The sequence below is a fragment of the Anoplolepis gracilipes genome, chromosome 2 (assembly GCF_047496725.1).
Source record: "Anoplolepis gracilipes chromosome 2, ASM4749672v1, whole genome shotgun sequence".
NCBI lineage: Eukaryota > Metazoa > Arthropoda > Insecta > Hymenoptera > Formicidae > Anoplolepis > Anoplolepis gracilipes.
Window position 1 is genome coordinate 15,243,241 of NC_132971.1, and position 26,095 is coordinate 15,269,335.

At 31.9% G+C, this 26,095-nt stretch overlaps 2 protein-coding genes across 3 annotated transcripts in view; one reads left to right on the forward strand and one right to left on the reverse strand.

Moving 5' to 3' along the window:
* The window catches only part of LOC140662960 (protein C10), a 29,211-nt gene extending 4,354 nt beyond the window's left edge, over positions 1–24,857 (reverse strand). Inside the window, exon 1 of the mRNA XM_072886747.1 lies at positions 24,177–24,857. The gene's annotated coding sequence lies outside the window, so the exon portion shown is untranslated. The remainder of the gene's footprint in view (positions 1–24,176) is intronic.
* Positions 1–26,054, forward strand: LOC140662958 (uncharacterized). Of its 2 annotated transcripts, none has more exons than XM_072886744.1 (7): positions 1–583; positions 11,197–11,320; positions 18,975–19,085; positions 19,755–19,892; positions 19,985–20,082; positions 20,715–20,880; positions 23,938–26,054. In XM_072886744.1, the coding sequence occupies exons 1-7, from the start codon at positions 458–460 to the stop codon at positions 24,039–24,041; spliced, it is 867 nt and encodes a 288-aa protein (XP_072742845.1). In that variant the 5' UTR covers positions 1–457; the 3' UTR covers positions 24,042–26,054. The 2 variants fall into 2 exon arrangements, with proteins under 2 accessions (XP_072742845.1, XP_072742844.1); XM_072886743.1 differs by lacking the exon at positions 20,715–20,880 and adding an exon at positions 21,020–21,185 and having other exon boundaries at positions 6–583.
* Positions 26,055–26,095: the final 41 nt, after the last annotated feature.

The window sequence follows — 26,095 nt, forward strand, 5'->3', positions numbered from 1 at the left end:
TCAGCAGGCTCTCGGCTGGCTTTCCTTCGAGGCGAGTCGGGCCGTTAGTGTCGTTGCCGTTGCGAGAGGAATAGTGGTGTGATGTGCATTGTGGCGGAGCACGTATCCTGAAGGACGTACGCATATACCAAGATCCCGCCGAACGCCATAGACTTCCCTCATAATCTCTTCCTCCGAGTCGCCGTGAATTCCCGCGGGACCGGCACGTGTCGTCGATCGTTCTCCAAAATCTTCACGCGTTCGCGGTCCAGCTCTCCTCTTCTCTATATTTCTATAAAAGCGGTGCTGTAACGCTTCGCGTGGCAACTCTTCCTTCTTCGTGCGCGGATGCCCACGTAAACGGTAGTAACCACGTAAGTTGCGCGGTGAGTGTGAGGTGAAGGTAACGGAAGACGCGAGGAAGAGACCGAGGAGGAAGGCTCAAAGAGGAGAGACATCAGAGAGATAAAATACCGAGATGCCGTGCTCCGCGGTGACGCTGTCCCTCGCCACCATAACCGGTATCATCGCTACTGCCCTTCTGGCGATCGCCTTTTCCACGGACAACTGGCTCTATACCGAGGTCAAACGTGCTCAGATCCAGGTTTGTAACTTGTAAAGATGTCTGATATCTGAGAGAAGTACGGCGTACGAAGGATGCGATACCAAAGTCGAAATATATGAACACTCATTTGTGCGGTGCGAATAATGTAGACTCGATTACTCTGCTATTATTTATGGAAGAGGATACTTTTTTTTTAAACATTGATAAGGATGCGTTCAAGTGTTTATTTACATATGAGATGTTCTCGCAAAAACATTAGCTAAGCCGAAGGTTACTAAGTTCATTATATTTCATTATATTTTTCTCATATTGTCGTTAGAAACAGATATAAAAGATAAGATCGATATTATAATATCGATTAATTTTAGTTAATATTTATAGATAGAATTATCTTAAAAAAAATTAAGAAATACCTTACATTTTAAAAACTAAATAAAAAATATAAAAAAAAAGATATTCATTACTTGCCATAATAAATATTTTGTTAAAAATATTGTCATTTTATATTTTAATAATTTGTGACTTTGTTGTTGAATTTTAAATACAAGAAAAAATTTGTCTGACATAAGTTTAGAACAAAATTCTAAATAGATTATATATATATATATTCTTTTGCTCTCCATATTTTTATTTTAAAAAAGCAAATTATTTTATACCGATTTTTTACTAAAGCATTTTTATTCATACAATCGCATATTTTTCTGCTCCAAATTTAAGACACATTAAGATAATTATTATTGCATTGCAGTTAGAACAATTCGAAATGAAATCCGTTCTGTTAACTTTTTTTACATTGTCTCTATTCGAAACAGGTGTACAGTTAAGAAGAAAAAGAGACGAGTTTGAAAAACTATTAAAAAAACAGCTTTTTATTTAAACAGCAGATGTTTGCGTTAGGAATGTTGCAAGTACATTTGATAAAAATTATAATCAAAAAAATAACATCTAATGTGAAATACTTGCATCAAGGAAAATTCGAAGAATACCTGGCTTTTTGGGACGCTCTGTGTGTGTATAGCATACAAGATCTTTGCAGGATCTTTTCTGGGAAGAAATTACAATGGAAATTGTAATTTCCTACATGTGCATAGCTGGGTTTCATGTTGCATTAATGTACATAGTTTGAGATGCATTGAAAAAATCTAAATGGATTGCGAAAGCGATGACGAAATTTTATGATGATGTTCCACGTTCCTCGTCGTGGAACGTCGTTGTTAAAGCTAATTCGATTCAACCGTGAACGTGCCCCTATTCTGTACTCTCAGCGCAGCGCTTATTCAAATTTTGATTAAACTCCGCGGATAGTCCGCAGGTTGGATGAAGGCTTCGATCATTTATGAAAATGGACACCTTCCTGTCTGAAGTTAGATCACATCCGAATCTCATTATTCCCGAAGACCGAAGCTGTCATCAACTAGCGTGCTCGTGAATCTAATTTTTTCTACTTCCTGTGCAAAACATCGATCCTTAAAGATACGAACGCAAACTGCTACAATGAAACTTGACTGTGATGTAGCTGTAATTTTTTTTAATTTATACGCAAAGTTTATTTTTTCTAGTTCTCTTCTCTTTATTTTTATTAATAATGTATTTTTGTGTTCGTGTCGTAGCGTGCAATTACATTGCATAATGATATCCTTAATCATTATAATTCCATTTGTAATCATACAACGGATATCTACTGTTATATAACGAGTTATTGTTCTCATTATAGTAAGAACTGCGTATTATTATTATTACTATTATCAATCTTTTTTGAGTAATCACAAACAATTCACTTAAATTGCAAAGCTATTTAAAATAAAGACACGCGTCAAAATAAGTGATTACTCTCTTTCTCTCTTAAGTGTATCTAATATAAAGATTAAATTCATTTTTAAATGCAATTTAAAAAAACTGTAGTGTAAAATCTCGCATATTTTATTTTTGTGACAAAATAACTAAATTCTTAGAAATCGAGAATTTTAGACAAGTTATTGCACTAAATAAATAAAATGTATATCATAAAAAAAAGTTGGCATTTACTTTTCAGAAAGCTAGTATAATTTATAACATATAAAGAAGGGAATATAAAAAATTAGTTCATAAGATTTTCATAGTTAAAATAATACACAAGCTATTACGATCGATCGATCAATCGCGCACGTGTATGGAAATAGATTAATAAAAGTCAGTTTACTAAAAATTAATAAGACTAGTAAAAGAAAGTATTAATTGACAAAGAGATTGCGTAATCTATTTAGTTTAAAAAAATACATTTTTTCTTGAGAAGGGGAAGGTAGGAAATGAAATTCCTTCTTGTAACTTCCGCCGTCTTGTGAACGTGAGTGAACATGCGTGTCAAAGGTCAAGTTTACCCTCTAGGGTCATTGAAAGTCGAACGGATGTTATTCTCACAAACTTTTCATGGAATCTACTCGAGAGGATGTCTGTGGTATTTGTGTGGAAAGGGAAGGAGATCTAGGAGATCTAGCAGCAAATATTAGTGCGAAATGTTCAATTTAAATTCTCATCCGATTCTTCTTAATAAAAAATATTAGTTGACATGTTGTAAATTCTTGAATGCTTATCGGGTTTATGTTAAGAAAAGAATTAGACAAGAAATCAGAGTTTTTCTCTTTTTGAAATAAATATCAAGTTTAACCGAACACTTTAAATAATTAATACGATAAATTATAGACACAGTGGAGTTTTAGTGATTATAACTATTGAAAAAAATTGCAATGGTAAAGTTTATTGTTGCACTGTGTAATGTGTGTAACCGGCTTCATATTTGTTTGAAAGATGACTGCGCTTCCTTTGTATGCTAAGCAGTTTTTTTTCTCGTAATAAATTCTTTTGAAATAAGAGTTTAAAATACTTCAATGCTCATGCGTTCCGGATATTCAGAACAGCTGATCCGAAAATTTTTTAATTCTATTTTTTACAACAATTATTAACTTTTAATCTAGAATTTATAATAAGTCACAGCAAGGCTTTTTAAACAGTTTTTTTTTTTTTTTTTTTTTTAAACTAATCTGTTGGCATCGCACGTGAGTTACGTCACGACTTGACAATTTAAAATGCAGGTGCAGCTCACCGCATATAAAATATTCTGACATTGATGTAACTTCCTCTCTGCCTCTTTTTTACGCGACGCAAATAACATATTTACAAACAATACGAGATGTAACAGATAAGCGTGTAGATGTCATTATTCAACATGATCATTACAGAAACTTCGTCAATGATTTCGTCCTTAGGGATCGATCCGCGATGAAAGTAGAATATTTTATATTTTATCTATATTACGAAATATCACTTAAACATTTCGTGTATTTGACATTACTACGAAGTCGTTATTTCAAGCAGCTGTACCTGCCGCTGATTAAATCAGATTATCTCGTCGTTAGCGGAATCTCATTTCACGGGTATCCCGTTCCTCTTTGCACTTTTCTCTTTCTCTCGACTTGAGATCTTCTCATTTCCTCTCTTTTCTTCTCTTCACGGTTCTGTCTCGATCTCTCGCCATCTCGTCCTGAACGATTCTCGTTCAGAACGATCGACATTCCGAGCCGCACCCATTCTCAGCACGTTGAACAAGTCTTGCATTTAATATTCGGTGCACTGATGCATACACTTTTACGTGATTCAAATCTATATAAACCTATATAAATGGACATGTGATAAGTCTATTTAAAAATTTATTTTTATTCTTATAAAAAGAGTACAGTTTTTAAATTTAATTTAATTTTATTTTTAATTTTATTCTTATAAAAAGAGTATGGTTTATTAATTTTATTTTTAACAAGCAAATATTTAATATTTAATATTTTGGAAAATTTTTATTGTTATTTAACATTTTATCAAAATTCTATAAAATTCTATCTAGACTCTACAAACTCAAGCTTTGAAAAATAAAGCTATTTTCTTAATAATAATCTGTCATTATTATAGTGCAATTCTCTCTACTATAAAAATCTTTTGCTTTCTCTTGTAAATGATTTCAGCTATTATAAGTTTTATTTATACATTGAATTTTTTTGCACTTTTGCGTGACTCGACCATTTCGTTTAGAGACAGAGTTGGCTTGCGGAGAAGACCCACTAATCCACTTTGACGGATCAGCCACGCTGCATCCGAAAGGATCTCGTGCCGCGATTCCGCGAGGAAGCGCGAAGTACACTGCCGCATTACGTGTGTACTACGCTCTGTTATTTTCGCGCCTTTTATCCTTGACGGACACGCACGCATCACGATTCCTCAACAATCAACCGGCTATCTCACCTCCTTGCTTAAGATAGAGAAAAGTTGTCGGGAAAGAACTGTGCGTATACAAATTATGTCGTACCACGCATAACTTGTACGCAACGACTAGGTGTGAGCGAATGTGTGCATTCGAATGTCTGATGCGAGTAAAGATGAGTAAAAAATAGTAGTTGAATAAACATAATATTTAAACTAGAAACTAAAAATATGTAAGAGAAGAAACTTTATTTCTTCTATTAAATTATAAATGATTAATGCGAAATAATAATTTGTTTGTATATATATATATATATATTTTTTTTTAATCCTACTTAAAATATTTATTTATACAATTACGAATCAGAAAGAAAGATAGTATTAAAACAACAAAATTAACGTTATAAATAATAAAATAATAAATAATATATGTATATAAATTTATTAATAAATTAGTATTTGATAAACGACAATTATCTTTTTTCGAAATAAATATATATATTTAATTTTCTAATGATTTCTTTTATTACATAAAATATATATAAAATAATATTTGAAATGATCAATACATACATAAGTTCGAATATTGAGCCAAATAGGAATTTCTCTGATAATTTTTCTACAATTATTATTTTTAATTATTGCACTTTAAATATTTCTTATGCATTTATATCATCTAAACGCAAATAATATAAATAAATATTTTTATATAATATTTTATTTAAATGATAATGATTATTTTTAATCATATGTATTTGAAATATGCTTACAACTGTGAGTAGAACGCAAGGCGATAATTGCACAGGCGTTGTGACGCGACCTCGGCGAACATGCAAACATCGTCGATTAACGGGAAGACCGCGTATAAATTCCTGATATTAACGAATCCCATCAATAAAGATGGGATCGAAGACAACCGACAATTCTTAAGTTAAAGAGATTTAAATACAGCAATTTTCTGAAGGACAATCTTGACGAAAGATAAGGACTTGCTCTTAACGCGTTTTAACGGTTTCCATGTCCCGTTTGTGTTAAATATAATTACAGATGGACTTAGATATTTTCTTTTCACAAAAGACATGTTACACTAAAAAAACTGAATTTCTTTTTAATATTTGAAAGTAGGAAGAGGAAGAACAAGTTGCCGTGTGAAAGGGAGATAACTAATTAATACGACCGGTATGCAGCAATTTTAATAGGAATATTTTTCTTGAAAAGGTTACATACAAGAAAACTGGTTTTTTTAGAAAGGACTTGATGCCCTAGCCCATTATTACGTTTAATTGAGAAGAAAGGAAATTTGAGAGAACAAATGTATATTTTTTATTTTAGCTAGCGCAGTATTTTTAAAAACATTTAATTAATTTAATTTCTTGCACTTTTTGTTTCTTGCTTCTTACAAATCTAAAAACTATCATTGCGCGATAATTATTGCCTTGTTATTTTAATAATAAAATACTTATAATGAGTGCATGCTTAACTTTCATGAAGCACATTAAATTCTGGCGATAAGATAGTTTAATTGCATTGATTACATTGATAGTTCAATTACATTGTTCGCCTATCCTTGTCTATTCTTTGGCATTAAAGAGGCTGTTTGGTTATAGATATCGTGTGTGCACAGTAGCGCGTTACACGCGACGCGGTATTATATTCATCAAGTATAGTCAACTGTACTTTCATTCGAGAGTCGGTGACGTGGCGAGCTGGGCGCGCAAAGAAAGGAATGCGCGCAGTTAAATTCATTTTAATGTTCTCAACGTAGAAACAAATATAAATAGCTTTTATAAATAGAATTTTAGGATATTGTCTCACTCAAATAAAATAAAAAAAAAAGAGCGAGCCAACATATTTTGATAATTTAAGTATTTAAATACAAAATTACAGAAATTCAAGCGTTATTAAGTTAGAAAATCATGGAAATTATCATGCACGAAATTGAAGTGTTGTAAATGTGTTAAAACGTCAATCGTGATTTATTCAGTAAATATAAATTGTTTATTTTTCGTTCATATAAATTAAAATGCGCCTGTAAGTTGTATTAATGAATTAAAGAGATCGTCAGGTGTCGAGCCGGAAAACTCTTCAAGGCCACGATTCGCAATACGCACGATGCTTTTTAAAAAGTTTGAATGGCGTAACGCGATTTCATACACGAAACGTTCTGGAGAAACTCGACTATTGCACGAATATTCTCTTCCCGTTCTGTCCAATGTATTGATAAAAATCATCTGCATAAATTTTAACACCTTATCATCGTGTGAAAATATAACGTCTATATACTTGATATCCTAATGCAATATTTAATGTGATATAATTTATTTATGATAATAAGTTTATTATTCTATATATACACACATACATTTTCTCTTTTAATATTAGAGAAAACATTGACTTTTAGCATGATGTAAAGAACACATAGCATGTAAGGATTTATATAAGAAGATAAATGTAGGAAGTACAAACGTATCAACCAATGACAGCTGTCACATTGATCGCATTTAGTAGAAACAACAGTTATGCAATCGTTAAGTGCTAGTCGAAATTGATTAATATACAACCTCCAATAGAGGAAAAAAGTATTAGAATAAAAAGAAGGAGAAAGAGAGAGTCTAATATACTAATAATATGTCAATTTTTATCTCTAAAAATCTCCAATACAATATTAAGTTATATTTGTTAGTTCTAAATTCTGTTAAGCTTTACATTTGCGTAATATCTTACATTGCGTCACTCGCATGTAATTAATAAAGAGAGAATAAATTTATAAAATGCTTTTAAAATTAATTAGACCATATCGTACACACATTACATTACTGAGATATAAACACAAAAAAAAATTTATGTGTTTATATCTCTTTACACATTAAAAATAAAAATTTATAAATTGAAGATTTAAACGTGCGATTAACATAATTGTTGTAAGAACGTTGATAAATATGCAAATACGAAAAAAATATTTATGTGTTTACACATTTAGAAATAAAAATTTATAAATTATAGATTTAAACGCGCGATTAACATAAGTGTTACAAGAACGTTAACAAATATGCAAAACCGTGCAGGATTGTATTTGCTAGTTGAACAATCCAGTCGCATCACCAGTCGTTTCACCGTTCGACGTGACAAATTAATGCGGAAAGTCCTTAAGTATATATCTCGAAATGGACTAAATTACATCAATTGTCATTCAAATGAAAACGGTGCCCCTATAAATTTGCATTATTCACGATCGGTCGTAAATAATTACTGTATGATGATGGATTATTCAGATGACGAAATGATGTAATCAAACACAGTATCGGAAAAACAATTCCGTCTTGCGAGCGGCCAAGAAATTAGAAAAGATTAATGAAAAATGAAAGTTATCGTACATAATATACGACAGTTCATTAGCTAAAACTCTTGTTGCGAGGAAACAAGGCAAAAAATCTTCTTAAGTCATTTTAACATGAATAAATTCGTAATCAAAACGATGATGCCGATAAATTACACCAAGATTGATGAAATAATTTGTACATACTTCTAAAATATTTATTGATAATAATTTTTTCAATACGGAGAACAAAATATAAGGTTCAATGGTGGTTGTCTCCTCTATTTCAGCAGGCGTTCATAAATGTTTTGCCTAATCTTCTAGCTACTACAATTATCACTTCGCGTTTTGCGAATGCAAAATCATAATATAAAAATATAGTATTGCATAAATATACCGTGATGGGTAAATTAGAAATCCATAATGCACTCATTAGGGATTAAGAAAACAGTTGTAATAAAATTGTAAATAAAAGTACATAAGAAATACAACAAAAATCATATTTTTAATAAAATTCTAATTTACGAAATGATTTCCAAAGGAGGTATGAGAGAAGCATGATTTCTCATTCTGTTATCGATAAGGTAATTATCTCCATTGAGCTTCACGGCAAGTTTTCCTTTCTATGTCAAAGAAATCAGCCGGGCTTGACGATGTTCCCGCGCTTGAAACGAGCAATGGTGAAATAACGTGAAAGCAGAATGGCGTGGCCTAGACAAGACTGGCAGATTCGTCAGTATCCTCCTTTTTTTTCCCTTTTCTCGCGAGCGACAAATGATAATAACTCTTGATATATACTGTCACGAGAAGATTCACGTATTGCATCTTCAGACACCTGTTGCTCATAGAAATTTCTGCGCGAAGAACATATTCTCTTCTCGAACAACACATCGCGTATTTCTTCAATGTATTAATATCTTTCGTTTCTTTAAAACATCAATTTCGCAAAATTTTTCGCAAAATATTTCGAATACTTTTATTATGACTTTGTTACAACTTTTTAATTTCAATGCGCGCATTTTGAACAAATTGCGTCGCATAATCCATTTGCAATGTTGTTATATTTATATATGACGATATGCTTTATACAATACATGACTTCATATTATGATTTTGCATTTGTAAAACGAAATAATGATTGTAGCAACTAGACAGTTATATAATGTAATTAATAAATAGCAATAATGTTTGTTAAATAGTTAAGTAAATTATGAATAATATTTTCTCTTTTCTCTTATTTTGCATTTCATAATATAACAATTTTTGCCAATCAAGTTGATAATATTAATATAAAATTTTGTTATTCGATTTATATCATTAAACACTATTTTAATTGTATCAATGAAATGAAAGCATTCTGATAAATATGCATCATTCACCTTGCGCATTCTTCTAAAAGAAGTATTCGGAACGCATGGGTGTTCGCCAAGGTTAACTTGCTGGAGCTTGCATCAGCAACGTACGTCATACTCGTGCGATTATTAGTTGGTAATCGAGGAAGAACGTAGGCGATGGAATTTCTCAAACACTATTGACGCCACGTATAGACAAACGCATTTCTCGCACAAAGCAATTACATCTATCCGTCCAAGTTTTGAAAACGATAAAATCCAAATATATATCACCATTTATATACATTTTATGATATTTCTCAAACTCCAATAACTTTTAATTGAAAAAAAAAAAAAAAAATTAGAAAGTAAGACTCTGATCGTAAAACTAAGCTTCATAAAAGACATAAATAAATCGCTTAAGGAGAAATGGCGAAGAGATTAATGTAAGAAAGAAATGCGAAAATATTACCATCGTCTGCGAAAACGAATCGAGTTTTGAAAGAAAAAACTCTTTCTTTCGCATTGTACATTTTATCAGAGATCGAACAGTGACTCGAGCGAAATGTTTCGTGGGAAGCAACGTGTGTGTACGCAAAAAATAAAACGAGCACGTGTGTTTTCGCCGCGCGGAAAACATTTCTTTCCGTCGTCGACGATCGCGATTCATGCGTTAAGATTTCCCGCGTAGCACGGTGTATTATTATTATACTTTCTACCAGACGTTGAATCGGGAAATCGAAGAAGAACTTTCTAGAAAATAGATCGTAACAATCGCTGTTGGCGTGATGATTCCTGCCCGCGTCGACGACAATTTCAGATTATATATCGTTGACCACTACCGGAGGAAGAGATTGATACATGTCCGCTATATGATATGAAATTGCATCAAATTTCGAGGGCGGTATGCGAAATACATCCATGAACATAAGAAAGTATATACGGAACTTGTATCGACACGCATGAATAAACGCTCTCTATGGTTCTTACATAGATTTCATGGGCGAGCTCTTCGCGAAATATCGATGCTTCGCAACCTGAAGCAAAGCGAGGACGGAATCGTTTTCTCTCGTAACTTCATCCATCGCACACACAAGTCAGTAATTCTTTATTGCGACTGTAAATTTATGCGAGTTATGTACAGCATGTTACACCGTATATAATAATTTATATAATTATATATATTTTTTATAACTATAGCGATTCTTTATCCAGTTTTGAATCAATAGGAAAACACATCAAGAAAAATCAAAACATCATCAAGAGATTCATTTATCATTAATTGTCAATTTTTTCATTATTATGAACCTTTTTTTTCTAAACTTCAAAATAGTTTCGTATGGTAAATTGAAAAAATTAAATTTAGAATCCGATACGCATACAAGGACTCAAACACAGGACAAAGAAAGCAGAGTTGCTTGTAATTGGTTTTTTAGCTGTCTCTGAATTGAAATGTAGTAAAATGTAGTTAAATGAGCATGGCGTCCCTTTCACTAAAAATACAAGAGAGATTCTGACAGATGTTCCATCGCGAGAGAACACGATATATTCTTACTTTCTAACGATAATAACATTTTCGCGAAAGGAAGAACGCATACTTACTTCATCTGCATTCGAAAATACATGCACAGTAGTAGCTCTCTCCATCAAGGCAAATTATTCGCCGCGATTTTATTCTTGCCCTTTCACTTTATCATCGCTAATAACGTGATATTTCGCAACGTCTTTTTTGTGATCCTTGCTATCTGTCTATTCAACGAATATTTTTCTTTTTGTTACAGCAATATGCGAGTAAGCATCCCGAGCAAAGCCACTTGGTGGAGCAGATGAACACGAAATATTATTATTACACAAGGACTCAGGGTCTATTCAGGATATGTTATCCCAAAGAGAGACCACCGAGAGGTAAGATAAAAATTCCGAAATAGATCGTTTAATAATTATATATTAAGTTTAATAAATTATAGTAGGTTTAATAAAAATTATGCAATTAGACTTGTTCTTTCGAAAAGATTTCAAGATGATCCGTAATTCTTGCATTAAATATTTATTTATATTATTTATTTAACTTTTATTTAACTAAGGCTGTTTATTCTTTTGTCTTTATGTAAGGTTGTTTTAAAACCTATGTCATTTTTTCTGCTATCTAGTAATTATAGACTAATTATTAAAAAATGGGAGGGAGTTCTAGGTCTCTAATTATCGTATGTAATTACCTGCATTACCATTTGTATAATACATAGTAGAATAAATATACGCATAATTATACATATATGTTAAATAGTGAACATTATAAAAAATTATTGAGGTCCAAATGTCCGTCTTTGAGCAACATTCGCGATAACATGTATACTCCAAGAACGACAAATTCTTTCAGCGTTCAGTGACACTTCTTACGCGGCCTTTAGGAAACTTTCTATGTTACGATCTCGTAATGTCGTAGGTTATCCGATCCCACGTAATAGGTTAACAGTTTATAATCGACCGCACAAACGTGCACAATCTTTGGAGAAAGGTGCATTTTCTCTCGATAGCTCCGGTGTAGTGCATCGCGCTTTCTCATCCTAGGATCCGTTACCGTGCATAATTCAGCATTATGTATTTGTGTGAACAATGTTAACATACTACGTCGTATGAATAAAATGTAGCGAATACTTTCTTTTTTATTCGTCGAAGTAAATATTTGTTACAAAGAATGCAGCCAAAATACTCAATTTTTCTTCAGTCATTTTCCAAATTAATTCTAATTATTGTTGATATCATCATCTATTGTTGATATGTTGATATTGAATGCTGCAGTTACCTAATGTGCATCATTGGGTACCTCGCGTACGGCTACAATTTTGTTATTCGCAATGAGAGCTGTGATATAATACTTGATATCAACAATAATTAAAATATTTTCTATTATGTTTAATTTTTTATTTTTTATTTTTTATATTGTGCCCATCTGTTGAACTAGAACCTTATTTTTTTTAACCAGTAAAAGGCTATACTCTGAAACTTATATATTCGTAATTCACCTATCATCTCTTATTTTATTATCTTTGATTTTATCACAAAATTAATTTAAAAATTCATTTAAAAAATTGGGAAGCAATATGGTCGCCCTATTTGAGTAAAAAATATACATATATGTACATATATATATATATATATATATATATATACACAAAGAAATATTCATAAAATTATCTATTTTGTAGCCTAAAATTATAAAAAAGTTATAAAGCAAAATGTAATATTGTTTCAAAATAGCGAAGTTGTGGAGTAGGAAATCATTAATCAATATAATTTCCGAACATACATCCGTTTTTCAAGTATCGGATACATCCGTTAGTTGGTTATAATATTAAAAAAACATGTACGATCAACCGCGCTATTTTCCAGACACCATTTCGAACGAAATAGTTAAATAACAATATGAAAAAAAAATAATGAATATGAAATTCTATCTTCGAGCAAAACCACGAAGTTTTTCTATCGATTTCGACCGCGAGAATCTTCATTTTAAATTACTTAATGAACGACAAGACTTCCCTGGCTCGAGAATCGCTGGGTAATTTTTTTTTTCAGAACATACCTCGTAAGTGGACCGTTGCGATCGCGGTCGTTGCGAAATAGTTAACGTGCCGATTGATCGGTCGATCGTCTGCGTATTAATACCTTACAAACACAAGTTGATCCGAATTGATTGCGAGAGAAGAGAATATTTATTTTTTTTCAAAAGTAAATATGATAAAATAAATTCGTTTTTATAATAGTGTAAAAAAGTTCTTTGTAGAAAGATAGAAATTTTAAAAATATTCTGAAGCTACAAAACATATACATTAATCAGAAAAATATTTATTATCAAGTATTATCATTTTTTATAAAAAAAGTGCGATGTTATATTAAGTTATAATTAAATTTGGCATTTAAATTTGATGAAAAAACACTACACACACACATGCTTCAGTTACACACGAGGATGTGATAAGATCCTACTTCGCATCACATGTGTGATTTCGTATCGTAATGTTTTATGGCTTGGAACGCCTTTCCTACTAGAAACTTTCTATAATAATGATGCGTGTTCTCTATTAATGATCAGTAACGTATCGAGAAGTTTTAGAGCAATAATATACAAAAAAATATACATAAGCGCCGTTTGTATATCTTCATATAAACAATAAATCTACTTAAAAATAACATGCAACTACAATATGTATAGATATGTAATAGAATGCAGTCACATGTAATGCGATGATACATGATTATAGAGTAAATGTTATTAAATCCGTAAACAGTGCAATTAATTCGATTATGAGCTTAATTTCATATAATGGGTCTAATCTTCGTCAGGAAGCCTATGCCGATTAAGTGGATTCCGATATGAATCTAGGTCAAAGCTAATTAAGGTATTAAAATTGTAGGTCTAAATTGGTCTCTAACAATCAATTCCTCCTCCAGTATTTGTTTTTAATTACAGTTTATATGTTCCTTTGTTTTTCTCTAAATTCTAGTTCTCTAAACTAAATAAAGAAAAAGACATAATTGAGAGATTAAAGTGAAGTCTTTCAAATCTTAAAATTCACACGATTATAAATATAAATAATATTTCATAGATTCTATTGTTTTCTCCAATGCATGTATGTGAGAACAATGAAAACCCTATAATTCGGAACAATATGTCGACACACGTCGTGTGAGGTCATTTTTTTTTTTTTTTTTTTTTTTTTTTACGTCACGTAAATCACGAAATCGACTTTTGCATGCCTCGATGATTACGCAATGCTCATACCACAACATAATAATTCGAAATTATTATGCGACCGTCAGCGTTGCAGAGATGTGCGTTGCGTACGATCGAATCGTACAATTGATCTGGGTAAGCAAAATTATCATAAATACAGTCTACTGCTTTTGTGTGCGTGTAAATGTTTGTATGGGTGTACGTGCACGTGCATGTATGCGCGGTATTACGCGAATGGCAGGTAGGAGATCTGCGAGTGATGTAACATAGGAGCTAATTTTAAATCATGCTTAACAAGAATACGATATAAATTAATTTTTTGATTTTTTTATATATTCTTGGAGATATCTAAAACAATTTTTTTATACTTATGCAAGATTGATTTTTAAAATCTCAATTCTATATATATTACACGCTGCTCTCTACGATACTGGTCACGAAATTAAGATTTCTTATAACTTTCTAAATGTGCTACGCAGAGTTTGATTCGCGACAGTAATTGAAGGTTAAAAAAATGTGTGTATGTGTGTATGTGTGTGTGTGTGTGTGTATGAATTCTTTTCGTGTAAATCCGGTACAGGTGATTCCAGTTCTCCCGGAAGTTTCAGATTGCGCATTCTTTAAGCAGGAAGGGAAAACGCTGAACCGTGCTATAAAGTGAAAACGTGTCCATGGTGAAGCACCGACTATAGTAGATGCGGGTCGTGCATACATTAGGGGGCTCATATAAATCCATTGTTATTCGCACAATAGTAAACTAGTCGTAAAAAGGAAGCGGCGAATCAAGCGGACAGCGTTTGTAAAATTCCGAAGTAAATGCGAGGAAAGTGTGTCGATGATCGCGTATTACAAGGTAGATTCGTCTCAGGAGATAGACTCAATGAAAATTGAACAAATTACTCTATTAAGTAAAAATAATAAATTATTGATAAACAAAACGGAGAAACGCGCACTAATATTTTATATCTTAGATAGGAATGTAATTGGATAAATATTTTAGGTATACAAAGGTATGCACTTGAAACTTATCCGCTAAAAATTCCGAATAAAAATTGCTGTCGCACAATCACCTGAAGCGAGAAGATGTCAAGCTTGATTGCATTCTTATTCGATTCGTAGCAGCATCTTAATGTATAAATAAATCGCTTCGTTTTCATTTGAAATAATTACTTTCATTATTTTATATACCGATCTATTTTCGTGAAAAAGCTAAACTAGGAGTTCGACTAAATCTCCTAGAAATTAATTATTATATATTTGATTATATATTTGTTGTAATACATGATACCAGACTTAACGATCGCAGACGATCCAATTCAGGTAACATGAACGATCGGATAAGTGAATGCTGAAAGTATGGAGACAATGCTTTCTCACCGAGATCGCGTAAACGTAAATACACTCGTGCCTGTGTTTGGGATCGTGGGACCAGAGGAAACGGCGAGAAAAGGCGAGCGTATCGAGGCCGATCGGTGAGAATCGATTCTATCGGTCGGTCGATCCGCGCGCGATACCGAAGCGAAGAAATTGTCCGGGTGGATCGGAGAGAAGATTCTCTTCCACATTTGCGTTTCTCGTGTCGTTCGGTCGGAAAACAATCGTAATGATCGATGCATTGCTTGTATCGCCGCAATACCGTTTGCCGACCGACAACGCCTTATCGGTTTCGGCGTGCCGTTTTCTTCCGGCGACCCGCTTCCGGTGACTTCGATTTATTAGGCGCACGTGATTAAGCTTATCTTCGCGCTATTGCAATGAAATTCCATGCATACATTTTAAAAAGAAAAATTCTAATGATATCTTAAGATCCATTTCTCTTTTATTTATTAACCACTATTATTTAACACTATTCTATTGATTATCTATTTGCATTCAACGAAACTAGCAAAAATGAATTATATCAAAAATATTTTTTATATTTATTTCTCGATTATATAGAATGTTTCAAAATTATCGATTGCCTTTTTTAAATAACAAATTCTTTGATTAATATTTTCTTATAATTAATTAAACCGTTGCCGAAATTATTTGTGACATTTTTGCTTTACTATACAAGAATTCTATATTAAAATAAACATAAATGTGAAATTAATTGAAAGAATATAGTTTTTATCTGCATTTAATTCTCCAAAATTTAATTTGCAAAAAACACAATATGATGTAATTCAAAAGTCATGCCTCGATATTTTCGTCATAGAAAAGTCGACTTTAAAGTGGTTAAAGAATTTGTTATTAAAACAATGCTCGATGATTCTGAATACTTTATGTACAAATCAATTCTGAAATCAATCTGATAATTCTTGGAGACACATATCCCGCAGATATCTTTGGAATAATATTTTATCATATGGGATTTTTGCGGATAATTTTATCACACTTTTTATACCGCGTCATCGGTCAGTGTTGAAAATCGAGGTCACGCATACAGTCGTGAGTGAACGCGCGAAAAATTTGAAGAAACCAGTCGACCGGTCCGGTGGCTTTTATCTCTGCCTTCTGGTATCACTCGCATCACGCGTCGAAAAAAAGTACGAGGAGGACCTACCGTGCGGTTACCTGGCATTGCCACCAACGCTAAAGACTCCTCTTCCGGAATGGCGAAGAGCATACAGTGTACAGTTAGGCGCGAGTCAACGATCTTGGCATGACGCCTCGTTTAGGCCAAACTAGATTCAAAGAGGGTCGAGAAAACGGCCGCGTAGCCATTCGTCTGTCACTTGAATCGTAAATATTTCAAATGGTTAGTTTCGCTGTGAAAATATCTCGATGGGATGTGTAAGATCGGAAAATATTCTTCTGTCCGTTTATTAATTTCCGTTTTTTTTTTCAGTGAACGATTCTCATTCAATTACAATCAAAAGATGAAATAAAAATTAGACTAGATAATTAGGATAAAATAAAATAATTTGTAAACAAATTTGTACCTGAAATATACAGATTGTGTAAAAAAATGAGAAACATTTAATCAAAAAAATTAATTTATTATTTGGAACTTCATCCTACTTTCATTTCGAGTATCTACGTCTTTTGAAAATTTGATTTCACTTGAGATCACGTTACGTCTGAGTATCATTAGCGGTAACGATCTTCTAGAGAAATTAAATATCGCAAAAACTTCTTGAGATGGCAGATATTGCTTGTCCCGGCTCGCCAATCAGATATCCATTCACTAAGAGGAGACCGTGAAAGCATGGCTACTTTACGACAACTCTTCCCTCTGCGCGATACGTCTTTCGAAAGTGGCATTTCGCGGATTAGGATTTGCTAAAAGAGTACCGTTGCAAGACCGACGAAAGACCGAGTGCGCGTTTGCGTATGTGAGCCTACGTGCAGGTTACAGGTAAAAGCATACTGCGCCAGCTGCATTCTGGGTCGCATGCTTTTCGAGACGCGACGGGGCTGTGGGATCTTGGAGTACCGAGATAAATCCCAGCAGTAATTCCCCACACAGCGAAATATATACGATCCCGAAAATATCTAATGAATGCATGTTTTCAAGGATCCCTCGGACTGGATATCCTTAGGATATCATTAGAATATAGGTAAATGTCCTCGAAATCCATTTAGTGATGTAAAAGAAATTGTTGCAGTAAAGAGATATTATAAGTTTTCAGAATAGCACATAATTATGAAAACGTTTCATATTGAATTTATATTTCAAAAGATTAAAATGACAAAATTAAAGAATATAAAAGTTTTTTATTTCACACTGAATATCATACTGACATTATTTTATCAGAAAATTTCACTATTTTCTATTATTACATAATATATAGAAAATTTGATAATCGAAAAGTTGTAAATAACAAAAATCTTTTACTTTCCTAAAAAAATAGATTTAAAAAACTCGATAGAAAATCTATCCTTCTCATGCATGCATAAAATATTCGATATATGAAAATGTGCAATTAAAGAATTTATTTACAATCAATAATTTCAAATGTTTACTCTCTTTCAATTCTCCTATTTTTCTTATATCTTTTTTAGTTTTCATTTTGTCTAACAATAAGTTTTTTTTATAAAAAATATAGCACAAAATTAAATTGTGGTATCTAATCTATTCCTTCATTTTCTTCTTGTGTAATATAGTGACAAACATTCTACTTTCAACTAAATTTCTTTAATATGACATGCATTTTCTTGACAGTGATATAAATGACACCATCTGCAGGTGTGATATGTTATTTCTCAGTTCACCGAGATTCCGCATTTATTTCGCATAGAATGTACTGTGCTTCAATTCTAGATGTTGTAATTAGAAGTTGAATAAACATTAATTCGGGTATCTCACAGTCGGTAGAATAAAAATGTCAGTTATTATAATTACTTAACTAACCATCGTATATGAAGCTTTTCGTGTCAAATGTTTCTTATTTTTCATAATTATAAATAAAGAAAAGTAATTTGCAAATGTTATTAATTTTCAAAAAATACTATTTTAAAATAGGTTTAAATATTAAAAAAGAAAGATATATTCTATCAATATTATAAAAATATTAATAAATTTCTGAACGCACTACAATATAAATTAAATATAATTTTCTTGTCTAGTATAAAAGTAAAAAAAGCCAAAATTTATTTATAGATTAATAGATTTCATATATTTATATATGTTTTATATGTATATATTATTATATATTATACAAATTATACATTATATATATATATATATATAATAGTATATAATTATATTATATATTTATATATAAATTTTATTAATTTATATACATTAATTATTACTTTTCTTTCTTTTAATCACATTTGTTTATAACGCGAATGTTCCTATCATATTCATTTGTACTTATTTTGTACATTTTTTTGCAGTCGAAACTTATTTGAGCCCTGTGGAGACGCATTGTATGAATATCGACTATTTTATTCCCGATGAAGAAAATCAGACGAGAGGTTTTTCTGACGACGCAATGGCACGACTACGTAAGTGTAACAACATGAAATAAATTTTATTTTTTATCTTTTATCATTAAAAGATCAGTACAACTTTAAAATTTAAATTAATTTAATAAATATTATATTTAATTAACATTAACTCCACCACTTTTCTCTTTCGTATTATTAATTTTTTTTTCTAACACATCTGATCTCAATATATATCTTAAGAAATAGTTAAACATTTCCTAACAATACTATAAACTCTATTTAGAATAAGAAACATAAATAAATTGCTGAAGCATATTACAGTTTTAAAGGTATACTCAATTTATTTTAATGTGAAGAAATCAATATACGCGAATGTCAAACTTTCTCTTAATATTATAAATTTCTACTTAAATGATCATAAAAATATCTTATATTTTTATCGTGCTATATAAATATCAAAAAATTAAGTCTTACTAATAATTCATCTCATAAATATAAATGACATTATAGATACTTTAGAATTCAGTCACGTGTTGCTATTTAATGTAGCGCAAATGGAAAGTTCGATCGCTAATAGCCAACGTGGCAGTGAATGCGTATATAATATAGTAAAAGACTTAGAATATAATTTCCAGATTGTTAATAAAATAATCTAATATTGTTAATAAAAATATCTTTTGTACATGCATGTGCATACATAACGTTTAAATATCTCTATTGTCATAGATATGGGAAGATCTGTGATAGCTCTATTTATGGTTGGTTTTCTCGCGATATTTTCGGCGTTCTGGACAGGAGTAGTCGGATGTTGGAGAAGATCACCAGGGAACATTACGGCCACGGCGATTCTGATGTTATTCGCCTGTCAGTATATATTTTTCAAAATAAAACTTCAGAAACATTTTATACTACATAAAGAAGAATATAATCGGAATATATATTTTTAAATGATGTAGGTCTACTAAGTGCTGGTGGTATGGGCTTATGGCATGGCGTCGAATATTATGAAAAAGAGAAAATCGTCGGAGAAGAATATTATCAGCAATGGAGCAACGTAAGTAGTGTTCTTTAATTACACAGTAAATTTTTTATCAATGTATAAAATTATCGACAAAAACAATGTCCAATTCGTCAAAATGTTAAGATTTATTACCGTTGACCATTATATTGATCGCAAACAGAAGATTAAAAATACGTTAATAGAAAATATATTAATATTGGTCTGTTAAATTATTTAAGTCGTTTTGAATTAGTTCCATTTCGTTTTTTTAAAATTATCTCATATGATCGCTTAAAAGTCAACTGTAGTTAATTAACATTAAGGCTATATTATTAGTACGCAAGATAAGCGAAAAAGATGCAAAGATTTTAACATAAATTAAAATTTAATTCTCAATGAACGTTTAAAATAAAATATTTGATTTTCTAGATAAAATCACACATTTACTTATGCAAAATTAAAGATTCTCAAATGATACATTACACAAGTAATAGTCGCCCATTCAATTCGAAAATAACTGATGCAGGGAAACATTTCGCTTGTCCTGCGTCATAAAAAGATTCTTGCAGGCACACTGGACCGATCTATCGCATCGAATATCTCCATCGAATTTGAGGAATTCTATTCTACCGGTTGCAGAGGAAATTACATGTATACGCAGTGTTTATAGAAAATTTTGCCCGCAGGTTTTAAAAGACAACGCGGCGCAATGGTACGACTGGTCGTTTTATCTTGCCTGGCTAGGGGTGGCTACGTGTCTAGGCACGATGACGCTATTCCTGATCGCGGCATCCTGCCTGAGAAGGGAGCGTGCCCGCGAGCAGGCCCAGAACATTCAGTACATTATGCCAGGTGACACGATAACCATGAAAAGGCCGAACTAACTCGTTCCGTATCTCTTTTTTTTCTTTGTTATATACGCCCGGCGCGACACGGCACGGCACGGCACGACACAACACGACATGGCACGCGGGGGAAAAACTGTCTCTAGGTCCTGAAAGAAAACTCGCTAATCTCGTACGACTGGTCGTACGTGGTCGCTTGGGTCGGCGTCGGTTGGTCGTTGGTCAGCGCGATCTTGTTTAGCGCCGCGGCGATTTGCTTGAGGGGCGAGAGAATGCGCGAGGAGGCGATGAACATGCAGTACCTCATGCCTGGTACATATTTAACACCTATTGCTTTCGCCCATTACATGCGCGCGGTATCCGACTATCTTAATCGTCCAACAATTACATACTTCAAAATTTCTGATCCAACGATTACATACTGAAAAATTTCCGATCCTGCGTGTCCCATTTTTATTTCATCTTTTTTCTTGAAAATCCGAAATATTAATAAATATCGATACCTCAATGTTTCTTTCAATATACATTCTATTCATATTTTTGTTAAATATATCATCGCGATATTATTGATTATTTAGATTAATATAACGCATATTATAAATAGATTATAATATATCGTAAATATCAATATAGATAATTTAAAATTTATACTTGATATCACGTAACAATACAATATTGTTATAAATGATCAGTGAAACATCGAAAACGTTTGTAATCATTGTTTAAAATCACAATTAAAATCACTTTTCATCGAATAAAACTCCGAAGAAATATGTCGGATTCCGCGTGCATTAAATGTTCTACTAACTTAATTTACGATCATCAGGCTTCATCACAAGGAACACGTTCCTTGATACGAGCATAACGATCATCATACTAACTGGATTTACTCGAACGAGAAGCGTCAATGCGGAAACAATGTTCTGAAACTCGTTTTTAAAATCAGCTATTTTTTAAAATATTTAATAATATATGAATATAGTTTACTTCAAGCGTTTCCGCATTAACGTATAATAATTATTATAAGCATAATTTACGAATAGAGATCAATTATTTAATATGCATATTTTTATTTATAGATATATCCGTAATAACTATTATTTTTAAGGACTTTAACTTATTCCAATTGAATAAATAATTTTGTAACATATATCCAAGGTTTGAAAAGATACATAGACAACAATCATAAACTAATTGAATGACAGTACACGTAGTACAAGATGAAAACAATCTGATCGCTTATTTAACTATAACAAATCAAAAGTTTTGTCGATCCTAATAACGCCTTGTATATAAGAAAAGATTAGTCCTACTACTTCGAATAATATAAAATTAACCCTGTCAGTGAGTCGGTAATGTTTTAAAAATATTAGCTACGGGTGCGAACTTGTAAATATGAAAAAACGAGGCCACGTGAAACTAGCTCGATGAATATTAACTCGAAATTGCATGCCGGTCTTTGCGCAATTTTCTAAGCTAAATCGAAGAGTGAAACCACGCGGAAAATTACTAGCTGGTCAATTATTTAAATTATTTTTCTTAAATTAATTAAACTTTTTCAGTATCTGTATTTCAATATTATCAAAGTCACACAAGTCAAAATTAAATATAGCTTTGCATAAAAAAAATTTATGTCTGTGAAAAGCAATAAATATAACTGAGATAAATATGACAATGAGTATCGACTAAGATCAAATGATAAGTACAATGCAAAACAACAAAATTAAACTTTAACATTATTAATTTAGTATTTTTTCATATTTTTATCAGATCAAGAAATATTTATCGCTATTTTTATTAATAATTTTTTTTTTTTAAATAAGTGTTACACATCCGCATGATTATCGATAATATAATATAATAATTAAGATTCTAATCGACGAGATTAAGACAAATAAATCATCAAAGTGCACTAATGATGATGTGTGGCAACGACCAATATTCATTCTCGTGAAACTTTTACTTGTCCACCTTACGCTCTGTTTCTGCTACAGATTAAAGTATTTTTGTCACGCTCTAATCCTGAAGAAAACTTTCTAGTTCTCTTTCGGATCATCGAGTTGCTCGATGCAACTCGATGATCCGAAAGAGAATCATTCGTTTTTCGAATTTATTTTAAAATTTTAGACATTCATTATGCATGTGACTTCGTTTATTGAGCTTGTATTTTTATTTCATTATATTTCCCATTGAATAATATATTGTAAAACAATTTGAAATATAAAGATATTTCTCCGTCTATGTTCTATTATCTACAAGTAAAAAATCGATCTATTCTTATCGATCGCAAAAAGTAACAATTTTATTTCATAAAATTTATATACGACACTATTGTATTGTAGAATATATTGTATTATCTAATCTTTCAAGATTTTTCTTAAAGATAAATGTATAAAGAGAAATGCCCAATTGTGAACTATAACTCCTTTTTTTAAACTTCATTATTTTTCATGTTAAACTTTGAAGTTGGATCTTTAATTATAAACGTTTGTGCGCAATAGTTATTCTGTTTTTCAAGAAAAAAAAATGAAAAACCAGTAATATTATTATCTAAAATCGAAGTAATTGCTCGAAAGCGACATACTTGCCTAATTTTCCGTACATTCATCAACCTCTTGTCACAAAAGAATTTCCGTGTTTGCGCATTCAATTCCATACGCCGACCGATCGATGTCGGAATTCAATTTATACAAAATGAACGGCAAACGTGCCTCGCAAACAATTTCGCAACATCACAAATGTACAATAATGTCTTCCTTGAAAAATTGATAAATATTTCTTATCTGAATAATTAAAACGTATTCTTTGATAAAAAAAAAAAAAACTAATTTTCCGTGAAAAAATATAACATGTATATTAAAGACAAAAATTTAAATAAAAATTAAAATAAAATATATATAATATATAACATAAAAAAATTAAAATATCATTTAATATAGTCATACATCGAAGGTTAAATTATTTTACCTAATTATTTTATTTATTCGACAATCTAATTTAATTCTAACATTCTTCGCTTATCGAAAAATGTCAAATCTAATCTCTTTTTTCTCGTTTTTTTCAGTATACCCGCAAAAGCAACAGTACGCTTACGCCGGATATCCGGCACCAGCGGCGTACCCTGGACCGTATTATCACGGTTCCCAATACGGACCTTATAACTACTGAAGGAACTTGGCCGGTCGGGATCGAAGGAAAGAAAGTAATCCAGGCGCACTCGTCGCCAGCATCGAAAAAAAATTTACTATCCTATTTAATAGGATGAGAACGAAAAATATTTAATATGAAATCTGAGAGACTCACCGAGATCGATGATCGCGCCGTAGGGTGCAAAGGAATCGATTCGAAGGGCCTCCGATCTCAGGTGTAACTTGTCCTTAATTAAAAATTCGTGGCTCTCCGAATGTTGCTCCGAAATGTGGATATTCCTCTTTTACGATATAGCTCTTTTCTTCCCGCGATAGTCCGATCGTTTGGTTCCATCTAACCGGAAGCAAGAATCTAAACAAGACGAAAAATGAAAAGACGTTTGAGAGAAAGTTTCTAAAGAAAATCTGAAAAATTCAGATACAATACTTTGGACGTTCTCGCGTCTTTTTGACGTTCGCTTTGTTTGGGAAGCACTACTTGCGTGAAACGGTTGCTCAAAATCCGCATACTTATATTTAGGAGTGAGAGATTATTTTGTACTTTTTTTCCAGTTCAATAAGTAAGCGCACCGATCCTTCACGCATCTTTTCCGTGTGTGCTAATCGCAAAGACATGAATTCGCGCTCGCGAGAGATATGCGTTCGTTGTTTTCATCCGACCGGACTCCGATGATTGATTTCACTGAGCTTTCTCGAATTCAAATTAACGAACGTTAGATCGATGATTCATTCATCATGGTAACGGTTTCTACAAGAAGAGAAGATCCAACAGAAAACTCATTCGAACGCTCGTCACGGATTTAACGGACGTTAATCGCCTCGAGGAAACTTGATAAAAACAGTCGCGCGAGTCTTGTAATTAAATTGATCGACCATACCGATCGAATTCAGATCAGCTGCGAAGCTTGGCTCGTGCTGACGCCGCGTTTATCTTTATTTATTTAACGCGATCGAAGCTCATATCTCTCTCGAAGAGAGAGGCCGGTCGTCGTCGAATTGCACGAGCAAAGTGGAAACGTTCGTATGAACGCTCTCACTTTCTTGGTAGTACCAAATATTAAATAAATATGTCGACTCAACAAACGCGAGAAGAGAAAGAGATGGATTACAATTTTGCGAAAATATTCGTTCGTGTCGCAAATTTAATTTAACTCTTTCATATCTAACGAACGATAGATTTTGATTGAATATATCAAAGCACATAACAAATATACTTATAAGTTATGATTTGAAAGAAAACTGTAATTAACATTCAGTTTTCCCTAAATCATCTTATATTGACTGTATTCCAATGAGAATCCATCGTTCTAAAGCGCTGTTGAAACGCATACTTAATAAATTAGAAATTTTATTCGGAAAGGTTAAAGCCACTTTCTCAAAGTTACATATCATAACATAAACATTTATATAATATATGGTACTACTAGGATCGTTAACGATTCGTTAACGAATTCGAAATTTGTTTAGTATGTAGTCTTTTGATAATGTCAATTTGTAAGATTCATTACATCGATATCACTATGTAAGATGTTTAAGAATTAAGAAAAAATATACTCTCTCTCTTTCTCTCTCCCCCCCCCCTCTCTCTCTCTCTCTCTCTCTTCAATTATTTTATATATAATATTTTTCAGTAAATAAACTATATCGAAATCATTTTCTCTCTTTTGCGTCTTCCATACATAAATAAGTCACTTTATCTCGACTTAAACTTTTTCTTTTAATTTATGTTTATCTTTAATTTCTTTTGTTGACCCTTTTTATGAGTGAGAGTAAAGCAATATTTCTTAAAAGAATAAATTATGTGTATCACAGATTATTATTGCAAAAAGAATGTATTGAAATTAAAAATGCACTGTTAATTATATTATAATCGTGCGATGAAGCTAGTAAGTATAAGATTTCAGAATGAGTGTAAGTATAAAAAGATTAAGAAAGCAAAAAAAGTTGGGTAGAATAAAGAACAACGAAAATTTATAAAATCTTAGATATTAATAAATATATAAACTAGAATAAAGAAAATATATATAAAATATATAAGATATTTAAATCCTCTGTTATTTCCAATGTCTAACA